At 37.3% G+C, this 11,342-nt stretch overlaps 1 protein-coding gene across 1 annotated transcript in view; it reads right to left on the minus strand.

Annotated features, from left to right (window-relative positions):
- Window positions 1-11,342, minus strand: part of PDE3B (phosphodiesterase 3B, cGMP-inhibited) — a 213,215-nt gene that overhangs the window by 54,553 nt on the left and 147,320 nt on the right. Inside the window, exon 5 of the mRNA XM_011999567.1 lies at window positions 6,719-6,825. Coding sequence (XP_011854957.1) covers window positions 6,719-6,825 — 107 coding nt within the window. The remainder of the gene's footprint in view (window positions 1-6,718; window positions 6,826-11,342) is intronic.

The raw sequence follows: 11,342 nt of genomic DNA on the forward strand, positions 1-11,342 counted from the left end.
TAAGGGCACTAATCTCATTCACAAAGGCTCCAACCTCATGACCTAGTCATCTCCAAAAGGCTCCAGATCTTAATATTGTTTCATTGAGGATTAGGTTTCAACATGTGAATTTTGGAGGTACACAAACATTAAAATCATAGTAACCACTAATACACTTTCTATATCTATATATCTGTCCATTTTAGACATTTTATATGAGTAGATTTGTACAATCTGTAGTCTTTTGTGACTGCCTTATTTAACTTAGCATAATGTTTTCAAGGTTCATTCAACGGTATGCCACGTAGTGCTACTCCATTTTATTTTTGTGACAAAAAATATTCTACTGTATGGTTAAGCCACGTTTTGTTTAACCATTTATTGATACCCATTTAGGTTGTTTCTAATTTTGGCTATAATGAATAATGCTGCTATACACATTTATGTACAAGTTTTTGTGTGGACCTACGATTTCACTTCTCTTGGATATGTATCAAGGAGTAGAATTTCTGGGTCATATGGTAACTTGTTTAAAATTTGAGAAACTGCCAAATTGTCTTCCAAAGTGGCTACATCGTTTACTTTCCCATCAGCAATGTATTGTATAGTGTTCTAACTTCTGAATATTTTTTACCCAAACATGTTACTGTCTGTCTTTATAATTACAGACATCCTAGTGGGTGTAAAATGGTAGCTCCCTGTGGTTTTGACTTGTATTTTCCAAAATATTAATGATCCTGAGCATCTTTTCATATGGTTATGGGCCACTTGTATATGTTCTTTGGAGAAACATTTATTCAGACCTTCTATTTTCTTTCCCTTCTTTTATTTTTATTTATACTTTTTTTTGAGACAGGATCTGGCTCTATCACCCAGGCTGGAGTGCTGCAGTATCAGCATAGCTCACTGCAGCCTCTACCTCCTGGGATCAAGTGATCCACCTAACTCAGCCTCCTGAGCAGCTGGTGCCACCACAAGTCACACCACTATGCCCAACTAATTTATTATTATTATTATTATTATTCTTGTAGAGAAAGGGTCTTGCTAGGTTGCCCAGGTTGAGATCTATGTTTTAATCAGGCCATTTTTTCTTTTTCTTATTGAGTTGTCAAGAGTTATTTACATATTCTGGATACAAGCCTGTTGTCAAATATGATTTGCCAACATTTTATCTTATCCTGTGTCTTTTCACTTTCCTGATGGTGTCTGTTAAAGTACAAATGTTTTCAATTTTGACGAATTCTGATGTATCAATATTTTTCACTTATGGACCATGCATTTGGTATCACATTTAAGAATGCCTTACTCGAAACCCAAAGTCACAATATTTTCTCTGATGTTTTCTTCTATAAGTTTTATGGTTTTAACTTTTATTCCTCATGGAATCCTTTTTCTTTTATTTGGCTTCCAGTTCATTTTCTAGTACAAAGGGTATAATGGAAGCTTTTTTCATAATGTGTGCTTTTATTTTTGCTTCTTTTTATGGTACATATTTAAGGCACAGAACATGATGTTTTGATATACACAAACATAGTGAAATGGTTACTACAGTCAAGCAAATTAACATATCCATCATCTCACAGACACCTTTTGTGTATGTATGTGTGGTAAGAGCACCTAAAAATCTATTCTCTTAGCAAAATTTCCAGTATACAATGTATTATTATTGACTATAGTTTTCATGCTGCACTTTAGACCTCTAGACTTCTTGATCCTATATATCTACAACTTTGTAGCCTTTGACCTCTATTTCCCCATTTCCACTACCCCATCAAGCCCCTGGTAACCACCATTTTACTCTTTTCCTATGAATCTTGACTTTTTTTGTAGATTCCATATATAAGTGAGACCCCAAGTAGTATTTTTCTTTCTGTGTCTGACTTATGTCACTTAGCATAATGTTCTCCAGGTTCATCCATGTTGTCACAAATGGCAGGATCTCCTTCCTTGATAAAGCCAAATAATATTCCATTATTTGTGAATGAACATGGGAAAGCAGATATCTCTACAAGGTGTTGATTTCATTTCCTTTGGGTATATACCCAGAAGAGAAATTACTGGGTCATATGTCAGTTCTATCTAATTTTTTGAGAAATCTCTATACTGTATTCCATAATGGCTGCACCGATTTACATTCCCTGTGTACAAAAGTTTCCCTTTTCTCCACACTCTTGCCGACACTTGTTCTCTCTTATGGCTTTAATGTTTACATTTGAGTCTATGATGTATTTCAAGTTAATTTTTCAGTATGGTGAGAGGTAGGATTCTAAATCAATTATTTTGCATGTTCATAACCACTTGTCCCAGCACCATTTATTGAAAATATGATTCATTCCTCAATGAATTATCTTGGTATCCTTGTTGAAAATCACTTGACCATATATGTCAAGGTTTATTCCTAAAACCTGAATTCTATTTCATTGAACAGAAATATCTCTATGCCAGTACCATACTATCTAAATTATTGTAGCCTGGTAGTAAGTTTTAAAATTTGAAAGTGGGAGTCCTCATACTTTTTCTTCTTTTTTATTAAAGAACTGTTTTGGCTATTCTGGGACTCTTGCATTTCTACATGAAGTTTAGCATCAGACTGTCAATTCTGGCAAAGCTGAAATTTTGATAAGGACTGTATCAAATCTAGTGCAATTTAAAGAATACTGCCATTTAACAATATTAAGTTTTCTGATCCTTAAACATGGAATGTCTTCCAATATATTTAGGTCTTCTTTAATTTCAACAATATTTTATAGTTTTCATTGTCAAAGTGTTATACTATTTTGTTAAATTTATTTCAAAGATTTTTTAATGCTAACTGTAAATGGAAATCTTTTTGTAACTTGAGTTTTGGATTCCTTAATGTTAGCATATAGAAATAAATTGATTTTTGTATATCCTGCCACACTGATAAACTTATTTATTGATGATAATAGGTTTTAGTGAATTTCTTAGGATTTTATATATATAAACTCATGCCATCTGCAAACACAGTTTTACTTTTTCCTTTTATTCCTTCTTACCTAATTGCCCTGGCTAGAACCACTAATCCAATATTGAGGTAAAAGTAGCCTTACTCTATAATTATTAAAACCATGTCACAATTTTGTTTTATACTAACTCCAAACTCTAATCCACTTCAGGGATAATTTCTGTTGGTTACGTTTTCCTTGGGTATATGTCAAAAATTTCTTGTATCTTTGCATGTTTCATATATTTTTGTTAAAAATTGTACATTTTACATAAAATACTGTAACAGCTTTATATCAGATCCCTCCAACATCAAAGGTCTATTATGTTGCTGGTTTTGTGTTTGTTTTCTTCTTTCTGATTATTTGTTTAGTGACTTACCTGAATTAATTGTGTAGATTCTGTTTCTCCTGCAATGTGTAGTTACTTAGTTCTCTGTTAGCTTTTTCTGTTAAGTTTTTGATTATATTTTTAAGCATAGTTTCCTGGAAGTCAGGGGATCAGCATAATTTGGACATCAACCAATGAGCAGTCAGAAGATTCTTTTTTTTTTTTTTTTGAGACGAAGTCTCACTCTGTCGCCTAGGCTCGAGTGCAGTGGCACAATCTCGGCTCACCGCAATCTCTGTCTCTCAGGTTCAAGCGATTCTCGTGCCTCAACCTCCCAAGTAGCTGGGATTACAGGCACCCACCACCACGTCTGGCTAATTTTTGTATTTTTTAGTTTTGTATTTTGTAGAGATGGGGTTTCACCATGTTGGCCAGGCTGGTCTCGAACTCCTGACCTCAGGTGATCCACCCACCTGAGCCTTCCAAAGTGCTGGGATTACAAGTGTGAGTCACAGTGCCCAGCCTAATCTTTGTCTTTTAATTGGAGTGTAATTTTTTGTTGAAAACTTGACATTTCAGATAATATACTGACAACTCTAGTCAGATCCCTTCCTCTGCCCGAAAGGTATATATTTAATGTAATAAAGTGTGCTTAATCCATCATGCTGCTATTTACTTTTTATGTGTTTCTTCTGTTTTTGCTTCTGTTTTTGCTTTTCTTTTCTCAGATTCTTATTCAAGTTTTTTTTAAATCATGTCATTTTATCTCCTTATAAGCTTTTTAGTTATATCTTTTTCTATTGGTCTTTTAATTGGCCCCCTGGATGTTACAATGTTTATCTTTGATTATTAGTTTATCTTAAATTAGAACTTTTTACTGTTTTTCAAGCATTGCTAGTACCTTATGACAAATTTAAGTCCATTTACTCCTTGACTACCCTTTATGCTATTGTTGTCATATATTGACTTCTACGTATTTCATAAATGCTAAAAGAAAGTTATTATTGTGTTTACCCATCAATTTTTTATTATTATTATACTTTAAGTTCTAGGGTACATGTGCACGATGTGCAGGTTTGCTACACAGGTATACACGTGCCATGGTGGTTTGCTGCATACATCAGCTTGTCACACACATTAGGTATTTCTCCTAACGCTATCCCTCCCCCAGGCCTCCACCCTCGGACTGGCCCCAGTGTGTGATGTTCCCCACCCTGTGTCCATGTGTTCTCATTGTTCAACTCCCACTTATGAGTGAGAATGTGTGGTGTTTGGTTTTCTGTTCTTGTGATGGTTTGCTGAGAATGATGGTTTCCAGCTTCATCCATGTCCCTGCAAAGGACATGAACTCATCCTTTTTATGGCTGCATAGTATTCCATGGTGTATATGTGCCACATTTTCTTTATCCAGTCTGTTCTTGATGGATATTTGGGTTGGTTCCAAGTCTTTGCTATTGTGAACAGTGCTGCAATAAATATACATGTGCATGTGTCTTTATAGTAGCATGATTTATAATTCTTTTTAGTGATCGCCATTCTAACTGGCGTGACATGTTATCTCATTGTGGTTTTGATTTGCATTTCTCTGATGACCAGTGATAATGAGCATTTTTTCATATGTCTGTTGGCTGCATAATTGTCTTCTTTTGAGAAGTGTCTATTCATATCCTTTGCCCACTTTTTGACCCATCAATATTTTTTAATCCTTACCCACCTATTTAGCCTTACCAGTGCTTTTGGTTTGTTCTTGCAGTTCCATGGTTCAATCTGGATAATTTTCCTCCTGCCTAAGAAACTTGCTTTACTGAATCTTAGAAGCACAGGTCTGCCACCTACAAATTCTTTCAGCTTTTGTTTGTTTGAAAAAAATGTACGTTTTTCTGCTTCTCATCTGATTTACTAAAAGATTTTTTCCAGATTTACTGAGGTATAATTGACAAAAACTGCATGTATTCAAGGTGTACAACATAATGACTTGATTTACATTTTTACTGTGCAATGATTACCATAATCAAGTTAATTAACATACCCATCACCACAGTTACTGTCACAGGAGAGGATACTAAAACAAATTTTTATTCCAATTTAATTTTTCAAGAGTATTTCTTCATTGGATAAAGAATTCTATGTTGTCAAGTTTTATTCTTTCGACACCTTTTAAAATATGCCACTCCATTGTCTTTGGAGTTCACAGTTGCTGTTAACAAGTCACTGTCAGTATTATTGTTGTTCCTTGAAAAATAAAAACAACCTTGCTTGGTTGCTTTTGAAATGTTTTCTTTATAATTTAGAGGCTTGACTCATATATCTAGCTGTGATTTTCTTGTATTTATCCTGCTTGGGGCTCACTGCACTTCATGAATTTGTTATTTGCTTTCTTTTATTAGTTTTGGGAAATTATTCCATCCTTTTGTTTCTCTCCTTTCCTTCTGGAACTTCAGTCACACATATTTTAGAAATTCTATGTCCCATATGTCTCTTAAAGTTTGTTCTGTTATTTATGTATTTTTCCTTCTCTGCGCTTCAGTTTGGAAATTTTCTCTCTCTCTGTCTTCAAGTTCACTACTTTTGTATTCTGTTGTATCCAATCCATTTTTAAACCATTGAATAAGCTTTTAATTTAATCAAGTGCATTTCTCAATTCTAGACTGTCCATTTCTTTTCTATGTGTTCTAGTTCTCTATTTGAAGTATCCATTCATTTTAGCCATTATTCCTTCCATTTCCTTTTAAACATCATTGTTATTTTAAAGATTGTAAAATACAGCATCAATATCATATGTAGATCTTTTTCTAGTGCCTGCTTTTCTTGATTATCAGTAACATTTTCTGACCTCTTCACATGCTTTGTAGTGTATTGTGTATAAAAGAATGTTGTAATTGTATATCTCAATCACAAAATTGTATCTATGTAATATCAGCCATAATGTACTTTAAAAGCAGAATTTATCAGTATTGCTTTGCTATTCCTACGTTGTATTTGTTAACATATCTTTCATCTAAGAGTTTTTAATCATTCTATAATCTTTTAATTAAAAAAATTCCTATAATAATGTTTTTCCAGGATGAAGTCATAGTTTTTTTTTTATTCTAATACTAAAATTCTTTTCTCCATAATTACTATTCTATGAAAAAAAATACTCTTTCTTGAAGATTTTCCCTTGTCCTGGGTCTGCAACCATTCAGGTTAGTTAAATAGTTATATATTTTATCCCTGAATCCCTACTGCTTAGCTAAGTACTTGGTACAGAGTAGATATTGTAAAACTGTTTACTAAAAGAATTAGCAAATGGTCAACTAGTAGCCAACCCAAACTGCTAAGTCATGTTAACTCACAACACATGAAATTGTATTCAAAATTAGCTGTAAATATGTGATGAAAACTGTTTACACTATCATATACTTTGAGAACCCCCATATTTGAGTCATAAAGAATGATTTCTTACCAGCTCTTCTCAGACCTACATGGTGAGTGAGTGATACAGAAGATGACCTTTGCTTCGGGATAGTCAGTAGATTTGAATTAAAAGGCCCATTTAGATAGCATCCTTGACTAAAAGGGAAAAATAACAGGTTAAAATTTGTAAAAACTATGAAAAGTTTCATCTTTTTTCCTTATGGTCCTCAATTTAATTAGCAAATATATTCTCACAAATTCAGAGTTTGGGCCTCTAGTGCCTAAGGTCTAAAGCAGGAGTCAGCAAACTTTTTCTGTAAAGAACCAGATGGTAAATACTTTGGCTATATGTTCTCTATTGTAACTACTCAACTTTGCCGCTATAGCACAAAATCATCCATAAACTAAAATAAACAAACGGGTATGGTTTTGTTTCAATAAAATTTTACTTACAAAAAAGCAGGTTATAGACCAGATTAGGTCCATAGGCTGTAGACTGCCGATCCCTGGGCTAAAGCAGGTTATCACAACTACTTTGAAGGTTTCTTGAAACATAGGCTGCTGGTCTCATTCCCAAGGTTTCTGATTCACTACGTCTGGGGTGGGGCCATATAATCCGCACTTCTAACAAGTTCTTACATGATGGAGTTTCTGATCCAGTGACCTCACTGAGAACTACTGGACTAAAGTACAGTTTTTCATTTTTTTCTGTTCCCTATCCTCATAGATGTTGACAACTTTTATTAGTGTAGGCAAAAAACAAGCAGTAAGCAAATAATACCACCCAATGAACTCATCACCCAATGAACTCATCTCCCTGCCAATGTTCTGTCATTCTTCATATTTTCATTGTGTGAAAACAAGTAATTCAAAACCAAAGTTTGGAACTTTTATTTTGAGACTTAAAGGAATGTGATTTTGGGACCTCAGTCATTAACAGGCAGCTGTAACCTAGGCAGATACAACCTTGATTTCCCTGATTACAGATTAGCCTTTTTTCCCCCCTAACTTACATTGCTTTGCTAAATGCTGCAAAAAACTAAAGGATGTCAGAGAAGACTCCTTCCCTCTTTACTGCTGATCTTCATTATAGATTAACTTCCCTTTTTCTTCTCGTACACAAAGACATGTTTTTTAAGATGGAATGTTAAATATATTCTTTAAAATTGGAAAACGAAAACAAACAAGCTGTAACTAATAAAACTGCTGTAACTCAGAAGCCAACTTTTTGTGGAATATGTTATTCTGCTAAACATCTTTGTTTTCTGCCTATACAAATATGATCCTAACTTTTCAACTTTGAAGCACTGACCCTATTTCCTTGGAGTCTGTGTTTCCTGGATGGGCATCCTCAGCTTGTGTTTGAATACTCTTTTAAGCTGGATTCTTATTCTTTTGATTATTTCATACTGGCAATTGCCTACATGTAGAGTGGCAAAGACTGGAAAAGAAGAGTAACAGTACCACCCAGGGCAACATTCAAATAGAAAAATCTGTGTGTTCCCGGGCAAGACGGCCGAATAGAAAGAGCTCCAGTCTGTAACTCTCAGCAAGATCGATGCAGAAGCCGGGTGATTTCTGCATTTCCAACTGAGGTACCCGGTTCATGTCACTGGGACTGGTTGGACAGTGGGTGCAGCCCAAAGAGGGTGAGCCGAAGCAGGGTGAGGCATCACCTCACCCAGGAAGGGCAAGAGGTTGGGAAATTTTCTCCCCTATCCAAGGGAAGCTGTGAGGGACTGTGCCGTGAGGAACAGTCGCAATTCACAGACCAAGAGAGTCCCTCCGGTGCCTACCCCATCAGGGCCCTGGGTTTCAAGTGAAAAATTGGACAGCCATTTGGGCAGACACCAAACTAGCTGCAAGAGTTTCTTTTTGTTGTTGTTGTATTGTTTTTTCCATACCACAGGGGCACCTGGAATGCCAGCAAGACAGAACCCTACACTTCCCGGGAAAGGGGGCTGAAGCCAGGGAGTCAAGTGGTCTGGCTCTGCAGGTCTCACCCCCACAGAGCCCAGCAAACTAAGATCCACTGCCTTGAAATTCTCACTGCCAGCACAGCAGCTGTCTGAGATCCACCTGGGATGCTCAAGCTTGGTGTGGGGAGGGGCATCTGTCATTGCTGAGGCTTTAATAGGCGTTTTACCCTCACAGTGTAAACGAAGTCACCCAAAAGTTTGAACTGGGCAGACCCCACTGCAGCTCAGCAAGGCCACTGAGGCCAGACTGCCAGATTTCTCCTCTCTGGGCAGGGCATCTCTGAAAAAAAGGCAGCAGCCCCAGTCAGGGACTTATGGATAAAACCCCAATCTCCCTGGGACAGAGCACCTGGGGGAAGGGATGGCTGTGGGTGCAGCTTCAGCAGACTTAACCATCCCTGCCTAATGGCTCTGAAGAGAGTAGCAGACCTTCCAACACAGCATTCGAGCTCTGCTAAGGGTCAGACTGCCTCCTCAAGTGGGTCCCTGACCCCCATGTATCCTGACTGGGAGACACTTCCCAGCAGGGGCCAAAAGACATCCCACACAGGAGAGCTTTTGCTGGCATCTGGCAGGTGCCCCTCTGGGACAAAGCTTCCAGAGGAAAGAACAGGCAGTAATGATTGCTGTTCTGCAGCCTCTCCTGGTGACACCCAAGCAAACAGGGTCTGGAATGGACCTCTCGTAAACTGCAGCAGACCAGAAGCAAAGGGGCCTGACTGTTGGAAGGAAAACGAACAACAGAAGAATAGCATGTCCACTCAAAGACCCCATCCGAAGGTCACAAACATCAAAGACCAAAGGTAGATAAATCCACGAAGATGGGGAGAAACCAACACAAAAAGACTGAAAATTCCAAAAAACACAACGTCTCTTCTCCTCCAAATAATCACAACTCCTCACCAGCAGGGGAACAAAACTGGATGGAGAATGAGTTAGACAAACTGACAGAAGTAGGCTTCAGAAGGTAGGTAATAACAAACTAATCTGAGCTAAAGGAGCATGTTCTAACCCAAACGCAAGGAAGCTAAGAACCTTGAAAAAAGGTCAGACGAATTGCTAAATAGAATAATCAGTGTAGAGAAGAAAATAAATGACCTGATGGAGCTGAAAAACACAGCACGAGAACTTTGTGAGGCATACACAAGTATCAATAGCCGAACTGATCAAGCAGAAGAAAGGATATCAGAGACTGAAGATCAACTTGACGAAATAAAGCAAGAAGATTAGAGAAAAAAGAATAAAAAGGAACGAAGAAAGCCTCCAAGAAATATGGGACTATGTGAAAAGACCAGATCCACGTTTGATTGGTGTACCTGAAAGTCACAGGAGAAACGGAGTCAAGTTGAAAAACACTCTTCAGGATATTATCCAGAACTTCCCCAACCTAACAAGACAGGCCAACAATCAAATTCCGAAAATACAGAGAACACCACAACGATACTCCTTGAGAAGAGCAACCCCAAGACACATAATTGTCAGATTCACCAAGGTTGAAATGAAGGAAAAAATGTTAAGGGCAGCCAGAGAGAAAGCTTGGGTTACTCACAAGGGGAAGTCAGCAGAAACCCTACAAGCCAGAAGAGAATGGGGGCCAATATTCTTTTTTTTTTTTTTTGAGATGGAGTCTCTCTCTGTCACCTACGATGGAATGCAGTGGTGTGATCTCAGTTCACTGCAACCTCCGCCTCCCAGGTTCAAGCAATTCTCCTGCCTCAGCCTCCTGAGTAGCTGGGATTACAGGCGCACACCACCAAGGCTGGCTAACTTTCGTATTTTTATTAGAGATGGGATTTCACCATGTTGGTCAGGCTGAACTCAAACTCCTGACCTCGTGATCCACCAAAAGAAAAGAACTTTTAACCCAGAATTTCATATCCAGCCAAACTAAGCTTCATAAGTCAAGGAGAAATAAAATCCTTTACAGACAAGCAAATGCTGAGAGATTTTGTCACCACCAGGCCTGCCTTACAAGAGCTCCTGAAGGAAGCACTAAACATGGAAAGGAAGAACCAGTACCAGCTACTGCAAAAACATACCAAGTTGTAAAGACCATCGACACTATGAAGAAACTGCATCAACTAAAGGGCAAAACAACCAATTAGCATCATAATGACAGGATCAAATTCACACACATTAACCTTAAACATAAACGGGCTAAATGCCCCAATTAAAATACACAGACTGGCAAATTGGATAAGAGTCAAGACACATCAGTGTGATCTATTCAGGAGACCCATCTCACCTGTAAAGACACATCAGGCTCAAAATAAAGAGATGGAGGAATATTTACCAAGCAAATGGAAAGAAAAAAAAAAAAAGGCAGGAGTTGCAATCCTAATCTCTGATAAAACAGACTTTAAACCAACAAAGATCAAAAGAGACAAAGAAGGGTATTACATAATGGTAAATGGATCGATGCAAAAGAACTAACCATCCTAAATACGTATGTACCCAATACAAGAGCACCCAGATTCATAAAGCAAGTTCTTAGAGACCTACAAAGAGACTTAGACTCCCACACAATAATAGTGGGAGACTTTAATACCCCACTGTCAATATTAGATCAATGAGACAGAAAATTAACAAGGATACTCAGGACTTGAACTCAGCTCTGCACCAAGTGGACCTAATAGACATCTACAGAACTCTCCACCCCAAATCAACAGACTATACATTCTTCTCAGTATCTCA

Source organism: Mandrillus leucophaeus, unplaced genomic scaffold (assembly GCF_000951045.1).
Source record: "Mandrillus leucophaeus isolate KB7577 unplaced genomic scaffold, Mleu.le_1.0 Scaffold599, whole genome shotgun sequence".
Lineage (NCBI taxonomy): Eukaryota > Metazoa > Chordata > Mammalia > Primates > Cercopithecidae > Mandrillus > Mandrillus leucophaeus.